This window comes from Melospiza georgiana, chromosome 15, assembly GCF_028018845.1.
Source record: "Melospiza georgiana isolate bMelGeo1 chromosome 15, bMelGeo1.pri, whole genome shotgun sequence".
Classification (NCBI taxonomy): domain Eukaryota; kingdom Metazoa; phylum Chordata; class Aves; order Passeriformes; family Passerellidae; genus Melospiza; species Melospiza georgiana.
The window spans coordinates 16735724-16753667 of NC_080444.1; the positions used below are offsets into that span (position 1 = coordinate 16735724).

At 45.3% G+C, this 17944-nt stretch overlaps 1 protein-coding gene across 1 annotated transcript in view; it reads right to left on the bottom strand.

Annotated features, from left to right (window-relative positions):
* CTNNA1 (catenin alpha 1) overlaps nucleotides 1–17944 on the bottom strand; it is a 117505-nt gene that overhangs the window by 72144 nt on the left and 27417 nt on the right. The window contains exons 6-7 of the mRNA XM_058034509.1: nucleotides 17419–17685; nucleotides 14290–14493 (exon numbers count right to left, since the gene is read on the bottom strand). Coding sequence (XP_057890492.1) covers nucleotides 14290–14493; nucleotides 17419–17685 — 471 coding nt within the window. The remainder of the gene's footprint in view (nucleotides 1–14289; nucleotides 14494–17418; nucleotides 17686–17944) is intronic.

Consider the following 17944-nt stretch of genomic DNA (forward strand, 5'->3'; position numbering starts at 1 on the left):
AGGTGTCTCTCTCTCACCCAGGGGTGAGTGTAACCAGTGTAAAGGGGTTGTTCTGCATCCTTCTCCTGCAGTTGGCAATCCTGTGCTCCTGCCCCTCCCTGCTGAGAGCTGCCAGGGTTCAGGACTCCAGCACTCCCAGCCAGGCTGCTCCTCCTGCCCACAGCCCCCAGCTGCCCCCAGCCCAGACAGGAGCACAGAACCTGTGCTGGAAAAGGAGCAGGACAGCAGCACAGCACAACAGCCCCCACAGGCCCTGCAGTGGATCCCAGCTGCTGACAAAAGCTCAGTTTTAAGCCTAGAGCTTAAACCTTCATGCAGCACCCAGATCAGAATAACGCTGGATCCCCAGGCAAGTGCAGCCAGGTGAGGTGTGAGCCTGCTCTGAGTGACAACAGCACCTCAACAGGGGCTGCCCAATGTTCTGTCAACACTTTAGCTGTTTCCTCCCGAGGGATTTTGCTGAGTGACGCTGGTTAAGCTTGGCTACAGGTCAATTCATCTCACTTCCAGGATGCCTGGTTAGATGGGAGAAGCAGGATGGATGGGGGAATGTCTCAGAATACCAAATCAGGGGGACAAACCACTTCTGGCAGGAGCCACCAGAGAACTGCTGGGGCTGGTGAGTAATCTACCACTGGAACTGCTTTTTTACAGGCTTGGTTTTTCTTTTTTATGTTAATTAGTAACCTTATCTAAGGAATATCTCAAATTTTTCCTTTGTAGATTACATGAATTAATAGATATATCCAGAAGCATGAAAAGCAGGCTGAAGTTTACACCTGCAGTAATTCAAAAGCCTTGAGATATGTAGTTTTTATCAAATTTTACATGTATGCAAAAGGCTTTAGAAATAGAACTAAAATTGGAACAACAGAGACCCCTGCAAAACTCAAAAGGAGTGAGCCAAGGCAGCATATGCCCTTTCCAAGAGGAAGAGAATGCATTATAAATCTGGGAATAAAGCCACCTAACTCCTGGCAAGACAGCTTGGAGAAGCAGATAATAAAGCAATTCTACCAATATGGTCACAAGACATTCAAAGTTAGAATTAATGTATCCTTTATTCATTATTAGAAATATAAATAGGTTTAATTTGCAACAGATTTAAAAGTGTTTCCTGTAGGATGGGGGATTCAGCAGCCTTAACCTGCAATACACCAACACAAAAGTAGGTATGAAGTTGCCTTTGAAAGGAAGCAACAGGCATTAGAAACCAGGAACAGCAGGAAAAGCTGACTAATTGTCAAGAACCTCAGCCTTGGCAGCAGCAAAAGCAGCAGAATTTCCTCTCCATCACAGAATCCCAGAATGGTCTGGGTGGGAAGGGAGCTTAAAGATCATCTCATTTCACCCCTCCATGGCAGGAACACCTCCCACTGTCCCAGGTGCTCCAGCCTGGCCTTGGGCACTGCCAGGGATCCAGGGGCAGCCCCAGCTGCTCTGGGCACCCTGTGCCAGGGCCTGCCCACCCTCACAGGGAACAATTCCTCATTCCCAATATCCCATCCATCCCTGCCCCTGGCAGTGGGAGCCATTCCCTGTGCCCTGTCCCTCCATCCCGTGTCAATTGTCTCTCTCCAGGTTTCCTGGGGCTCCTTCAGGCCCTGCAAGGCCACCCTGAGCTTCCCCAAAGCTTCTCCTGTGCAGGTGAACAATGGCAGCTGTGCCAGCCTTTCCTGCCAGCAGAGCTGCTCCATCCCTGGGATCATCCTGGAGCCTCCTCTGGCCTGGCCCCAGCAGCTCCAGCTCCTGCCTGGGCTGGGGCAGCTCTGTGGGATCACCATGTGTGGAGTCGGGTGAAGTCCCTGAGAAGACAAAAGGACTCAGAAGGAGCCCTGGCTGCCCAGGAGGGAGATCCCACTGAGGGCACTCAGACCAAGCCAACCTCATCCCCATCACCTCCACTCACCCAGAGCCAGTGACCCCCAGGCTCTGTGGGGGATTGAAAAGCCCAGAAACGTGGTGTGCATCCTTCATTTCTCACAGAGGCACCACCAAGCTATTATTTACTGAGCTAACTAATTAGCCAGCCACCCTTGCAGATAATAAGAATGCTTTAAAGTATTTAGAATTCCAGTACAAGCCTGACACATAGGAAGTGGCTGCCCTTCTTCAAAAGAAAGTGAATGTCAAAGGAAATAAACCATTTAGGAACACTCAGCACATCTGAGGTGCAGAGGAAAGGCAGCATCACCTCAGCATCCAGGACAAGAAAGGAAAACAAAGCTGAGTGCTATGAGATGCCAAGACATTTCACACTTTTATTGTATCAGCTTTTACTTCTAAAGAGATCATTGGATACACAATCTGAATTAGCATTAGATAGATGATAAAGTAACAGCTATTCAAACCAAAGAGAATTAATACACAGAACTGCAAAAACTGGCACAGAAAAAGCTGGAGATTGAAGGCACTTAAGATGACAGTAATCTGAAAAACCCAGCTGGTAAATTCAGTTTTACACCAAGAAATAAGTTGTAAGTGAATCTACACTTCACTGCAGTCTAGCACTGAAAGCACCCTTCCCTGCACACAGGCACTGCTCCAGGAGTGAGTAATAGAATCAAAGTCATAGAGCAACTTCACACAATGCATAAAATAATCAATCCACTGGAAACAACACCAGGAATACTCCCAGGGAATACAAGTGCCCTGTGTACTTGAGGTAGTCCTGCTGTTACAAAAGGAGTTCCTCAAGTCCAGCTGAGGATACCCATAACTTGGGGGCATGGAGGAAATAGGTTTCCACAGCACTACAAAACTGACCACAGATAAAAATTTAGAGGAAGTTTGGAGAATTCAGCATCTGCCACCAAAAAGGCAGTTTTACATTCTCTGTGAAAATGCCTTCATGAGAGCATTGGGGGGTGGTGGTGGTGTACAGGACAGGCAGATTTGCGTAATCACCACATTTTCTCTCCAAACACATTCCTGACAGGCTCTCCTCACCTCCCTCTGCAGGTCCCTGAGCACCCCTGGGCTGAGCACAGCTGACCACAGAGGGAGGAGCAGCAGCCTCCCTCACCTGTGGCTACCAGAGAGCCACAGCTGCAAACCCACCCTCACAAGCACACCAGTCTCTCCATGGCCTGGGGAGGACCCTGCCTTCCCCAATGGAAGGGCCCTGCAGCAGGAACATGCCCATCTTGTAGGCCATTAGCTCCAAAGGGGTCACCTGCCCAGGCACAAGGCAGAGGGGCTTCCAGCTTCTTTCTCTTCAGTTATTTCTGCATTAACTTCTTGTTTTCTTGGCTTTTTTCAGTCCACTGACCTCTAGAATTTGGTTTCTTTGACTCCTGGAGAGATGCCCAAAAAACTCATTCTGCCTCTAAGGAAATTCACAATTTGGCATTTAAGGGGAACAGTATCAAGTGATATGGCTGCAGTCTTATTCTGTATTTGACATCAGAGCTCTCCAGTCACCTTCGTCCCCCAAAATGACTCAATAAAGAGTCCTCAAAGGAGAGGTTCAAAGGCACAGTAGGGAAGAGGAAGCCAGCCCCACATCCCACATTCCTCCCTCCTCCCACAATGCAGGAGGCTGAGTGCTGAGGGGGAGATCCACGCACAAACCCTTGGAAAAGGGGGAAATGAGACTGAAGCCACAGATGCAGAAGCCACCTGGGCAGTATCAAGCAGCCAGTTGCTCAACCTCTAAGCAAGCAGAATTAATTGCATTAATTCTGGGGTTTAGTCAAGAGAACTTGAATAAAAATAATGCACACTTAAAAGCAGTGTAGAGGATTGAGTTAAAAACCATGGGGACAGCATGTACAAGGAGGGATCTGACTTGGGCAGCACTGACATTCACAGCTGCAATTCATCTGCTGGGAAGCCTGAAAGGAAAAACATCCATCAACTTCCAACACCAGATACAGGACAGAATGAGTGTGCTACAAACAAGTCCCAGGGTTATCTTCCTTCTCAGCAAACGGGTGCTTTTTAAAGCATCACATACCAATGCTGCAGGTAATATCAGAAAAGAAAATAAACTAAAAAAATAGCTAAAGTCTCAAGCAAATAATGAGATTGGTGTCTCAAAGAAATTGATGAAGTATCTCCAGCATTCCTTAATATCTCTGTATGTATTTTAATTTGGGGAGAAATTTTGCAACTGTATTCATATATCAAGACAACATGAAAAGAAATTTAATAGTATCAGGATTATTTGAAGTCTTGAATAGTTCAGGATAGTCAGAGCTCCAACTCCCCCAAACAGCCCCTGTGTGCAGCCCCATGGCCAAATCTTCATCTGTCATCATATTAAAGAAGCTGCCTGCCACACTTGCAGGTGGGAACCTTACTCCAAAACTCAATCAATCAAAGGCAACAAAAAAGTACCTTATGGTTTAGTTTAGTGGGGTTTTTTTGTTGTTGTTGTTTTTGGTTTTAAGGAATCCATCCTTTAAATACAAGGTCAAAATAAATTCCCTAAACCCCAGCAGATGAGAGGCAAGCTAGAAGGATGCTCTGGAGCAGTGATGGCACCCAGGACTGATGCACCTGCATCCCCAAGATGCTCCTCATCCCTGTCCAGTCACTCCCCCGCACACTCCCATGTCACTCACACTTTCTGTGCCTCACAGACTTCACTCTCAAGATACAAATTGAGCTGATCCTCAACCAAGAACCTTCTGTTCTCAGAGCCTTTCCCCCAGACAAGCAGCAGGCTTCATTTCCCCAGATCACTCTGCAGGTTTCAGACAGTAACTGATAACGTCAATTCACGTTATCATATTCAGCAAACCACAGCTGACAGCACCTCAGGCATATCAAAGAGATTCTGAGCTGAGAAGCAATTTTTCTCTTCTGGCCACATATGGCAGCAGTGGAGCACCCAGTGAATGGCAAAAGCCTTGTTTCTTGACAGGCAGGGGTTACCAGAACACAGTGGAGTCAACACTCCACGAGTGGCTGCACATCCCACAATATTTGCATTCACTCTGACACACACAATAAAGAAAAACACCCTCCATTTGTGGAAGGCACAGATATTTGTGAAAAGCCAGCACAGAACCATCTGGGTTTGATTCTTCACTGCCTACTGCTAATTTTGCACATGCCCTGGTTTTCCCTTTGTGGCGCCATGCCAGTGCTTTTTTTTAATTGCTGCTGAGAAAATGCACCTTTTAGCCCACCTCTGCAAGGCAGCTCCTGCCCTGACAGCCTCTGGCCTTCCTGCTCTTATTGAAAGGAAACTACTCTTCTAGAATGCCTGTTCAGCAAAAATAATTTGTGAGTATCCAGTCTCCAAACTCAAGAAGTGTTTCCAGATAGCCTGAGCAGGTTTTTAACCCTGCCATACACAAGCTGGCTCTGCTGCTTCCCCTCTAACTCCCATCCCTCCTGCTAAAGGAACGTGTAGGCCAGGAGGAAGCCAAAGTTCTCTCCTCTATTTCAACAGCTTCCCAAGATACAGCTTAAGCCTCATCCTTTTCTCAGACATGAGAAGGATTAAGTCACTCTTTTGCCTCTATTTAAATTCCAGAGGGCTGCCACTATTTGGATAAGCCACAAATGCTAATTATTCTGTATTGATTCTGTTGACTTTCTGGGACAAAGGAGGTCTGAAGCTCCAGGACACATTAAGAGCATTACAGAACATCAGCTTTCTTACACAGGATAAAACAGGTTAAGCAAGAGCAGAGTCTGGATAATAAACACTATATCCAGAAGAGAATATCTCAGTTTCCATCAAGACCTCTAATGCTTGTAAAAAAAGATGAAGAGGTACTGGAAAGGAAAAAAAAAAAAAAAAAAAGAAAGAGCACAGAGCACAGCAGGTTTTGCATGCCATGGAGCACTGGAGAGGAGACAAGTGGCACCACACAGCCACAGGGACAGATGTGTACATGGACAGTGACTGTTCCTCTTCTCTCCTTTCATTATCTCCTGAATCCCATCCTGCAGATGGAACTTAGTCCAGAGTTTGTATTAGATCAAGGCAAAAGAAACAGGAGAAGTTGAGGACTTGAGAGTCAAGTGTGCAATACAAGAACTGTGGTCTTCCAGCTTTGTAATAATTCCATCATGCCCTTCCTCCAACGAGAGGAATTGAAAAGCCCAGTTGTGTGTGTAATACTTCTGCACACTGAGAGCATGATCCTGCTGGAGGCTAAAAGACTGTTTATCCACAGATCAGCAGTCACTGTGCAAACTTACATGCTCCATTCCATCCATACTCCTCGAATTTGACTTTGAGAGACTACTCAAGTATCACCAAATGCAGTTGCATTAGGGGTGACTACATATTTGATCTTATGTAGACAGATAAAGTTCAAATATTTTCCTACAAAACAGTAGAATTCAAATGAATTAAGGCATAAACCACAATGTTAAGGCAGAATCCATGCACAGCATTAGTGTACTTATGTAAAAGCACTTAGAGTTCAAGGAAAGTAAAACACTGCAAAATGCCAAGCTCCATGTCACAAACAAGGGTGTACATTTGTACTGCAGGTTTTCCCTGCATCAATCTTAACTGTTATTTGATCAACATGAGATTAAGAAAGGCTGAGATTTATAATGCATTATCAGAAGATCAGAATGTGTTAACATTGGAGATGGACACATGCCTGACAAAGGAAAACTCAGGTGTTTCACCAACACAAAAGCAAAGGGTGAGTTGGGGAAGAAGGGACCAGGTAGGATGGGAGCCTTCACTGCCACTCAGAGTATCCACAGGACTCAATTCCTGCTCAGAGCCAGCACTAGAGCTCAGCTCTGCTGCACAGCTGCCTGCAGTGAGCACTGTAAGTGAGGGCAGCCACCTTCCTTCTTTTACATACATTAAGAGTCTGTAACAAAAACGCTGCAAAGCGTGGAAAGGCTGCAAGGGTGAGTTCTGCTGTACAAGGCAGTTCAGAACAAGTCCCAGCTGCTGTCAAATCTACTCAATTTAAGAGAGTTCTTGCTGGCAGCTCTGCAAACAAGCAGCAAAGGCTGAAGGCAGTGGATGGAGCACAGCAGCGATTTAAGACTTCCAGAGACTCCTGGGCTCCTACTGCAATCAGACCTGAGGTGTGAGTGCTGGGCCTTGCTGGGATTCTCTCAGGAGGCACTCAGCCAGCCATATGCTTCTTTAAGAGATGCATCTGCACAGCACAAAAACTGTCTTGGGTCTGAAAAAGCATCCAGGACTTGCAAGCTGTGCCACTGGCATCAGTGGCTGCACTGGCCTGTGTCCCCTCCCAGGGCACACAGCTGCAGCCCAGATGTGCTGCCCTCCCTCCCCTCTAGGGCTGGGCACCCCAAGCTGTTTGGGGTCTCTAAACCAGCAACTCTACATCAACATTGGGAGAAGCTCAGGGAAACCACTGGGGGGGCAGGGAAGACTCTAAAGAGCTTCAAAACCCAGAGATCACAAGGTGTACAGAACTTTGCAGGAGCTGGACTCTTAAGAACTTCTCTTAAATTCCATAAGTGCTTTTATTACTCCCTAAGAAACAGAAGGTGCCAGAACATCTCCTGAAAACCCCACACTAAGTCCCAAACCAGGATGGTGTTGGGTGAATAGCTGGAAGCTTGATTCTGTAGCCCAAAAATGCCTGACTGACACAGTGTGAAGTTCTCACCATCTTCATCTGGCTTAACTCCAATGATGCTGAAATATTTACTCTATGGCAGCCTATAAGCATTAAACTTAAAACTCCTATCACTTCAGAAATGTTCTATTTTTAAAAGCAGCATTTTTGTCAAAGCAATAATGTCTATGGAAATTAGGGCCCAGCAGAACAGCACAGCTCTCTACTGAGCAGCAAAGTCCATGACAGGAAAACCCATCCAGGCTTTCTAAGCACATCCATCACGTCAGCATTCAGGCATCTTAAACTGACAAACAATATTAAAAAAGAAAGTGCAGATTATCTCAAGGCAGAATTTTTATCAGCATCTTTATCATCAACACAGATCAGTGTGCCATTTTAATTCACATCTATTCCCACAGAAACAGATGCTTTCATTAAAAGGGCTATGCAAGAGCCCTTTCAGTATATAGATACTTGCTATAAATGAATTTCAGAGTCATGTGAAAATTCACGTGTTCCTTTCCAAGCTTGGATCCTTGATAGGAACACAAAGCTGTGGATCAACATTATTAATAGGCAAATTCATCATGAAAACACATCTCCATTCTGTAAATTGCAAGTGTGTCTGGAGTAGAAATATCCTTTGCTGGTAGTTCTGAAGACAAATGATTTCTCCCAGCAGATATTGAATAGATAAACCAGGCACTTTCCTGCCCAATCACTTTCCAAGCATCAGAGATGTTCAGAGAAGCTTAGGAAAGAAAAGCAAAACAGTGCAATTAAGGTTGAGCAAACAGCCCTTGTGTGAAGCATTACATTCCCCTAACTGCACTGAACACAGACACAAGGGTGCAAACCAAGCATTTAACAAGTTATGGGTCCACCAGGTCCAAACCCAGCAGTGTTGGGACCTTCTCTGGAGACCCCAAGATCCAAACCACGCTGGCCTGCCAGAGTTCCCTGACAGAGCAGGGCCACAGCCTGGGCTCAGCCACCCCCTCACCCTGAATTTGTGCCATACCAGCACAGGTCAGGGTAAAATCTAAAACAGAGACACAACCCCCACCCCCAACCAGACCCTGCTGTGGTGCTCAAGCACTTGAGGCCAAAGAGAAGATGGAAACCAGGGAAAATAAAAAGCCATCCTGAAGTGATGTGTGCCTGGAATGCCTGCTCTGAACCAGCTCCCAATGGCTTTTCTCCATTTGCTGCCAAGCACCTCTAATGCAATCCAGACAGTCAAGGACACAGTCAGAATGTTAATATGAAAGCATTAAAATTCCCATTGAAATGGGACCTGTCAGGCTATTTTATGTAACATGATTTATCGTTTCCAAATGTAGTAACAAGGGATTTTATTGTACAAGAGCATGTGGTACACAATGGGGCTGCGGGTCCGCATTCCGCACTCACCAAACTACAATTCCTGACAATGTTTCTGCTGGTACATGGCTGAGTTACTGGTGTGTGCATGAAAGGGGAGCTGAATGCATTAGAAATTGATGGGGTACAGAATAGACTGAAAATGAGAGCTCTCTGCACTTCCTTGTGCATACTGAGCAGAGCAAGACACCTCCGACCACTGCTGGCCCATGGAAAGGAGCCCACTGCCCCCAGCCCTCAGGGCTCCTGCACCAGGCAGCAAAAATGGACTGTCAAAAGCTGAAGGAAGCTTTCATTTCCAGTCTTACACATCAGTCAGGTAACTGATGTCTTCTGCAACTTCAGAGCACACTGGAAACTGCTGGTTACACTTGCAGGGCGTGGCCTGTGCTTTCTACCCTGCCGAACCCCAAACCCCTTCAAAGCTCGGCCTCAAAGTCACCAAACGCAGCCCTTGCCATGTGTAACACAGAGCTGACAGCAAGGCAAGCTGCCCAAGTCCTGTGCTAATGACACCCAGAGGGCTAGAGCACAGAGCACACACCTGTCACAATCAAGTCTGTGGATTCCTGTGCCAGTGACACATTTTCTTTCTAAAATAGAGAAATTTTTCAGCTGTCAGCCCACTGGGCACTTTTTAATGCATTTCAGTAGTTTAGATATCCATGTAGTTTTTATTAGAGTTATGTTAACTTTGAGGCAGAGCTGAGTAGCACAGAACAGAAAAGCAGAGATGTTGGCTGTACCTACAGTGGGAGAGGAATCTCACCAGCTGCCAGTGCAAAGGCAATGCCAGGATAAACTGGTAGCAGTGTCAAAAATACACAGCTTCATCCTTTTTACTTGGAGCAAACTGCAACAGGTCAGCATGCACCCACACAAGACCATGGAGTTAGACCCTAAAGACTGTTTCCATTGTATTTTCTGATATTTCTTACTAACTTCTTCATTGATTGCACTATTAATTTTAACATCATTCTGTTCGATGCTTTGCTCTGCCCTCTTGCCCTGCCTAAGTCTGGAATCAATGCTCAACTAAACTCAAATATGCTTTGAAATTTCTTTGTTTAATTAATAAAATACGCACCAAGAATGCCTGATGGCCACAGATCTGGGTACAAAGATCTGGGTCTTGCCATCTGTGAGTTATATTACAAACTCAGCTGCAACTGATGTGGTGAATTTACTGCATTCCAGGCAGTTGATCCCAGAACCAAGACCTTGGACTACTCTGCTTTCACAAAGCTACTCAGAATCAATAATGAATTTAGGCCTTCCCCTCCCAGCCCTGCCATTCAGCACCAGCAGCAAGAAACAAGCTTATTCCAAGTAATAAAACCTAAATGCAAATAGGCATCCATGCTATTTCAATCCAGGAGGGATCTGCAATGCAAGTTTAAAAAGGGAAACTATTTTCTGTTGGAATTGTGAGAAGTGAGCAAAAGCCATAATGGAAAACAGCTCTCCCCAGGCAAAGTGGGAGAGGAGGGGGAAAAGCCAGAGAATGAGATGCTACAATTAAGGGATGAAGAGCTGGGATTTCAAAGAATGTAGCTTATAAACCAAGAGGCTGGGTCAGGAAGTGGCCAATGACATTTAGTGGATGCAGGTAATGAAAGCCCATCTCACTTACCACCCACTGAAACAGGCTCCTGCCACTGGCCACAACTTCTCTTGCCATTTCCAAGAGCACTCCAGAAGGTCAGAAGTGCCTGAGCTGCAGACTGCCAACACTGGGGGGATACTTGGGGTAAGATAAATTAAACAGCTCCTTTGTTTCTGTCCTTCTGCTTGCAGGACCCACTACTGACCACTGTCTGACACAAAGTTGGCCTTAATGTGCAAGATTTAGTCTGACCAAGCTGCTCTTGAAAATGGCAAGAAGTTGTACTAGATGAAAAAGGAAATCATTCACACACCAATCTAAGAAAAAGGGGATTCAAACTTCTGTAACAAACTACTGAAAAAGCAAATCTTGCCCTTTTTTTAAGGGCATAATCACAGGATTCATCACCTTGCCAGCAGATGCAGTGGGGGTCAAGAGATCCTACAATTCAGTTTATTGCTAAAACCCGTTATTCAGCTAAAAACTTCTGCCACACTCCATAACACAGCTGCCAATGCTTCCAGACCTTCAAGGACAGGCACAGAGAAACAGTTAAACTCTGGGTCCAAAACACTAAACTATGAGTTATAAACTGTCTAGAAAAGTCTTGCAATTGCCAGAGATCAGAAAGAAAGCCCAAAAGCCAGAGGAAGTCACCAAAGAGAAGGCATTTAAAGTTAAAAAGGAAATCTGTCTCAAGACAGTCCTGTGCTTCAACCTTTCCAGTCTATTCCTCATCCAATCTGCTCTGAATTTTTACACTTGGCCAATAAATACCTCTTACTCTAGCACTTGGATAGGATTTACGATGCACTGCAAGTGCTGTGCAATTAACAGATTTAATGCCCAATTCACTTCCTCCTTCAAAGGGAGACTGAAGGAAAGCATCCCAGGAGCTGTGGGTATATCATACATATACATGAAATGACATTTCCTCTGCCACTACTCTAAGTCAGCACATCCCTACTCTTCCTGCAGATGTATCAAACCATTTTCACTGTTTAGATTCCCAGCTATTAGTCATTCTTCAGCTTAATCACAGAGGGGTTTACAGTATGGATTTTTACACACCATCCCACATTTTCACCATAATTTATCAATTGCTTTTTCCACTCCATTTCACTGAATTTCTAATCTCATTTCCCCAACTACACTGTCTACAATCATAACATAACAGTGACTTTAAAAAATGCAGTATGCTCCACTAATTTCACAATGTGCCAAAGGAGATAACAGAGGGAATACATTCTTCCCATCTCAGCGTGATTACTTTAACTTGCCTATCAGAGACAAAAGCACATGGCTGAGGAGGACAGGCATTGCTGTGAGAGGAAGTCAAAGCTCTGCACTCTCACATGGCTATCTGACCAACTTTCAATGAGACAAATGCCACCAACTCCTCCATGCAAGACCGAGCATTTACCTCCTGCACGTGTTTAATTACCCTTTGGTGGCTGCTCCATTTGGAATCCTGCTGACAGGGCTCCATCCAATCCAGCAGCACATTTGAGGGATTATTGCTGATACTTCACAGACTCATAAAATACCCTGCTCAAAGGAGTTTTGAGTGGCACAACTTCATGCTTTGCTTCCCAGCTGCAGTCTGAAGTTCTACAAAATGTCAATGCTGAGCACAAGCTACTTTCACAAGCAATTAAGACAGACTACATGAATACCTAGCTCAGCCCGCAGGCTACATCAGACTTGCCTTTCAGTTTTGTTCAATTACTTTGCCCTTCTCTTTGGCAAACAGAAATCCTTGTTTTCCTTTCTCTCTACCACGCACTGCATCTGTTCTCCAAATTCCACCACCCCAACCCATGCATGGCAGCCCCTGGACCAGTTTTGCTCTATGTTGAAATCACTTTGGCCAAAAGATTTGAAGGTGAAGTATCTAGTGCAGCAAGGTTCCGAAATAAGAGTTACTGCCTAAAAAAAGTATCTCTGAACTCAGCTGCACCTCAAACAAGTTCAAAAGCATAAATAAGACCTCAAGTCCCCCAATAAAGATTTCTTCAGACAATTTTACTTGCCACAGCACTACAAGCCACTAAGTTTGCTAAATTGTTGCCATTTCTGCAACTTTATTTCTGAAATCAGCTTTAACAGTATTGAAGTTAAACAATTATATATAGTCTCATCTATAATCTTATGATATCCTGATGTCACCTCTCAACACATCAAGTTCTTCAGCTTAAAACCCACTGGAACAAGAGCAAAGGGGCAGTGGAGGTGAAGGAAGTCCAATATTTCACCATAATGCCCTCAAATGCAGAAGCTCATCTGCATGACATGACACTCACTCCAAGTGTGGAAATACTCAGGCTTCAGACACTGTGTGCACATTCAGTGCCTAAACACTGGAAAAGAACTGCTCTGAGCCCAATATTTACACCAAACTGCTCTCAGATTTTCTACTACATATTTAACTTCATACATCACTTCTACTCAGACCGAGTAGCAACAATAATCAACTTGATTCTGACAATTCATGCTTTCAGCTACAAAGATGGGACTGTGAAAGTTTCCAAGAGACAACAGAAGTGAAGTAGGACTTTTTGCATAAGCCCAGTTACCTTATGTAAACCGAGGTTTGAATTTCTCTTGACCATGTCAACAGTCATAAAAGAGAATTAGAAGGAGTGCCATGGGATTAACATTTTATGATGACAACACTTGTTTGGAAGACTGGAGATCAGCTTTGAGGTAAGTATCACTGGTGACTTAAGAAGGTTTCATCACACCTCAGGACAAACCTTTCAGGACCACTTGCTATTGCTCAAATTCTGTTTGGGACAAAACAGAATTCACAGAATCACCAGGTTCAAAGAGACCCTCAAGATCAAGTCCAACCCAACATCTCAACTAAACCCTGGCACCCAGTGCCACATCCAGGCTTTTTTTAAACACATCCAGGGATGGTGACTCCACCACCTCCCTGGGCAGCCATTCCAGAACTTCACCACTCTTTCTGTGAAAAACTTTTTCCTGATATCAAACCTGAATTTCCCTTGACTCAGTTTAAGACAGTGTCCTCTGGTTGTGTCAGTGCTGCCTGGAGAAAGAGACCAACCCCACCTGAGCACAGGCACCTTTCAGGAGCTGTGCAGAGTGATGAGGGCACCCCTAAGTCTTGTTTCCTCCAGCCTAAACACCCCCACCTCCCCAAGTTGTTCCTCACATGGTTTGTGCTCCCAGCCCCTTTCCAGCCTTGTTGCCTCCTCTGGATGCACTCGAGCATCTCAACACCCTTCCCAAACTGAGGGGCCAGAACTGGGCACAGCACTCAGGGCGTGCCCTCACTAGTGCCAAGTACAGGAGAACAAACCAGCTTTGAGGGACATGGCTTCAATTCCATGTTTTAGCTGATCCCATGGAGTTACACCCCCAAAGGGAGCCCGCAGAGTGGGGTACCCACGTTGCCCATGTACTCAGTTTCAATTCCATGTTTTAGCTGACCCCATGCAGTTACAGCCCCGAAGGGAGCCCACAGAGCAGGGTACTCACATTGCCTATGTACTCAGTTTCAATTCCATGTTTTAGCTGACCCCATGGAGTCACACCCTGAAGGGAGCCCGCAGAGCGGGGTACTGACATTGCCCATGCACTCAGCGTTTCAACTCCATGTTTTAGCTGACCCCATGGAGTTACACCCCCGAAGGGAGCCCACAGAGCGGGGCACTCACGTTGCCCATGTACTCAGTTTCAATTCCATGTTTTAGCTGACCCCATGGAGTCACACCCCGAAGGGAGCCCGCAGAGCGGGGCACTCACGTTGCCCATGTACTCGGAGAGCAGGTCCTGCAGGGCCTGGCGCACGGCGTTGCACTCGGCCACGATGCGCTCGCGGCGGTCGTCGCGCGTGCAGGACGAGTCGGCCATCAGGGCGGCCCCGCTGATGATGCTCTCCAGCCGCTCCTCCAGCGACGGCCGGAACCGCTCCTCGCTGAATGTCGAGGGGTCCACGATGATTTGTTTCTAGAAAGAGAAAGAGTTCTGCAAATCAGTCACCAGCCCAAGTGATGCCTTAGGATTCAGCTTTTACACTTTTCAAATCCTGTAGTGCTTTAGTGTATAACTCTTAAACTCCTTATACAGTGTCAGCTACTTTCTTCACATTTTGGTCAGACAATTCCTCTCTGGGCCTGAAACTTAAGGACATTTCACTGTCTCAGGCCATAAGAGATGTAAATAACAGTGAATCGGGGCAGGGGAGGGCCAAACTTGGAGTAAATTACTTCACTACCTGAAACTGTAACTGGAGGATTAACCCCCGATATGTAAATGGACCAAACATAATTTCCAGAACAATTCATGACCATCATCCTTCTTGGGTGCAGCCCTCTCTGAGGCTTTTGACTGCCCAAGGTGTATCTATTGAAGGCCTTCAACAAATACCCACTTTTATTCTCTTAATCTTGTCTAACCTCTGTTCTAGGCAGCCACTCTAAGGCATCAAAGCAGTGTATTACTGTTAAGTCATGCAAACAACCAACACTTAGAGCAACCCCCTGATCAGGCATTAAGAGGCAAACAACACTATTTTGGCACTGAGGAGGATTTTCATGAGTAGTTCTGTAAAATTACTAAGAGGTTTCCCAGCAGATTATATTGCTACTCATTTCTTGTGCTGCTTTGACAGCTAAACAAAACTTGGCCATAGGAAGCCTTGTTACATGAATGGCAAAAATCAAATGTGCCAGCAAAAATAAGGTTCAAAGTACAGAACTCTTCCTAATGACATGTCAATTTGGACAGGCCTTCACTAGTTAACTTGTCAGATATAATTATCCCATCATGAACAAGAAAACAAACATCCAAAATTAACTCTATATATTGTGTTCTGTTGCCCTACTTTGCAGTCTTTCTTCTCTTCAGTGTTAAGCAGGTAAATAGAACTGTGTTCTCAAAAATTCTCCAAGTGAAATATCAAAATAAAGGTTTCAAACCACACAGAAATCAATTTCTTTACGCCAGAAAATTACCACAAGTTTCTCTTGCCAGAGTGTTAGCAAGCACAGCTCATACCAAGAGACTCAGGGCTGAAACAGCAGCATTGATGCATCTGCTCTCAAGGGGCCAACACCATCACCCATGGAAGCTCCCCAGGAAGAAACTGCACAGTATTTATCACCTTTGAGTCCTTTCAGGTGATTTGTTTAAACAGGTCTGTAACTTAATAAAGAAAAATAATTTGGCCATTTCATGGTCTGGTTGGTTGTTTAGGGTTAGGCTCAGTTATTTCAGGGGCAGAAGACCCAAAGCTTTTTGAAATGGGAAATTTTTCAGCCAGTTTGTGTTCAAACTAACCCCAGCAGCCATGTCACAACCACCTCCTTCTGCCAGCCAGCACATTTCAAATCCCTACAGAGTAACCACGCAGCCATCACAGCAGGATGAGAACATGGCATGTGCTCTCCAACACATTCCCTCCTCCTCCTTCCTGAAACTTTGAGCCATTGGCTAATACAATGCAGTGTGCTACCACTCCAGAACTGCACCACCAAAAAGAGATAACGATCAGTTTGTTATCATCTGGCAGCCATTTCATATTTTACCATCACTGGAGTATCTGAGGGCACGTGTGCTCAAAGCCTCTATTACAGGAGTGTAATAACACTCAAGCAGTAGCAGGAAATGAAGTGCAAGGATAACATCTGCCAAGAACCTCAACACATTTGTTTTGTCAGCCTCCTTTGGCAGGGATGAGACAAAGCTATCGTGAAGCTGGCCTGCTGATCAGGCACTGCTGCTATTAGAGAGCCTCACAAAGTGGAATTAAAAGCTCAAAAAGCTTCATGTGAACTGCAACACTCAAAAAGTAGTCTGCAGTTGTATATTGGAGAGTTTGTATAGTAAAATAGTGTTATTTATCAGCCAGCCCATTAGCTGGGTTGAGCTGTACAAGCATTCCACCAGCTTGCACTGAATTGTTTCCTCACTGCCAGCCCCTGAGACGGTGCTGCTGCTTCAGGGCTGCCTTCCCCTCCCACAGGCACCTGTGAGAATCTGTAGCCCATAGGGGCTAACCTGAGGCACACTTTGAAGGCTTACTGAGCATCTGATGGAATTTCAGGAAGGCAAACTCAAAACCAAAATCAGACACAAAGATCAAGACTGCCATGACATCCTCTCGTTGCTCAAGAGATCCCAGGGAAAGGCTTCCCATCAGACACAGGGAGAACTCAATCATAATTTTATCCTGGCAAAATACACGTGGCAGAAAGGGAGGAACGAGAGTGGTAAGAGCAAAAAGGAGAAAGTGAGGAAAATTTGGCAAAACCACAACTATTAAATGCCTTTTCAGGGATAGCTTTGCAATATTAAATATAGTTCTAGAGTAAGTTAGTGCTACAGTGTTTAAAATTCAGAGGCTGAATCAGGTAGACACCAAATTCTGGCTTCAAAAGGAAAGCGATCTCAGTAAAAATGCATGGCTGTCCTCAGCAACGTGCTGAATGCAAGATAAAGAACATGACAGATCAGTACAACCTATCAGTATGAAATGACTTCATTTCCAACCAAAGATCATATTAAAACTTCCCACTTCATGTTCCTCTCAAGAGGTAGTTTCAGCAATCCCAAATACATGATTCACTTTTAATAAATCACTTCTGTCACCTCCAAGAATACATTACATAAATATATTATGAAATAATCAATTTCAAACAAACCATCTAATGTAGCAGTAGGCTGCTATTTCAGAGCTAGTTTAACTTGACAGCCTTCCATCACCAAGAACCACATATGTAACTTTCTATATTCCATCAACCCTAGTTTGGAAAATGGCTTTTTTAAAAAAAGCCTACTTTGCCTACAACTTCAACAGAAAATGATCTTCCAGGCAGTATCAATAAAAGCACGCAGGTGAAGGAACAGGAGGGGCTTTGCCCAGCCACTCACATCGAAGTTGTTGAGGGCGTAGGCCAGCTCTCCCCCGCCGCCCTGCTGCTGGGCAGCGTCGTCCGAGGCCGTGGCCTGGGCGGCGTTGGAGATGCCGCTGACCGCCTGCTGCAGCTGCTTGTAGATCAGGTCCCTGTTGGCCTTGTAGGCAGCCACGTCGGGGTGCTGCAGGCAGGCCTGGGACGCCGTGTACAGGATGGGCACGTTCTTCTGCAGGATTCCTCTGGCTGCCGCCATCTGATCGCGGTGACCCACATCTTTCAGCTCCTGTTAGGAAAATTAAAGGGGGAAAATAAACATTTGAGATTATTGCCCATGTTCAACATCCATGCACTGTCTCCCCGCATCTTCAAAAGACAGGCAGGTTCTTTGCCTCAAATCTGCTCAAATCCGTCTGCTGAGTATTCCCATCCTTAAGGGCTCAACTAATTGCAAAACACGACAGCTTCATAAAGCCAAAAAAACAACACCACCGCAGGGCGACTCACAACACCACAATTCAAAACCTGACGTTGGATTTTTGTTC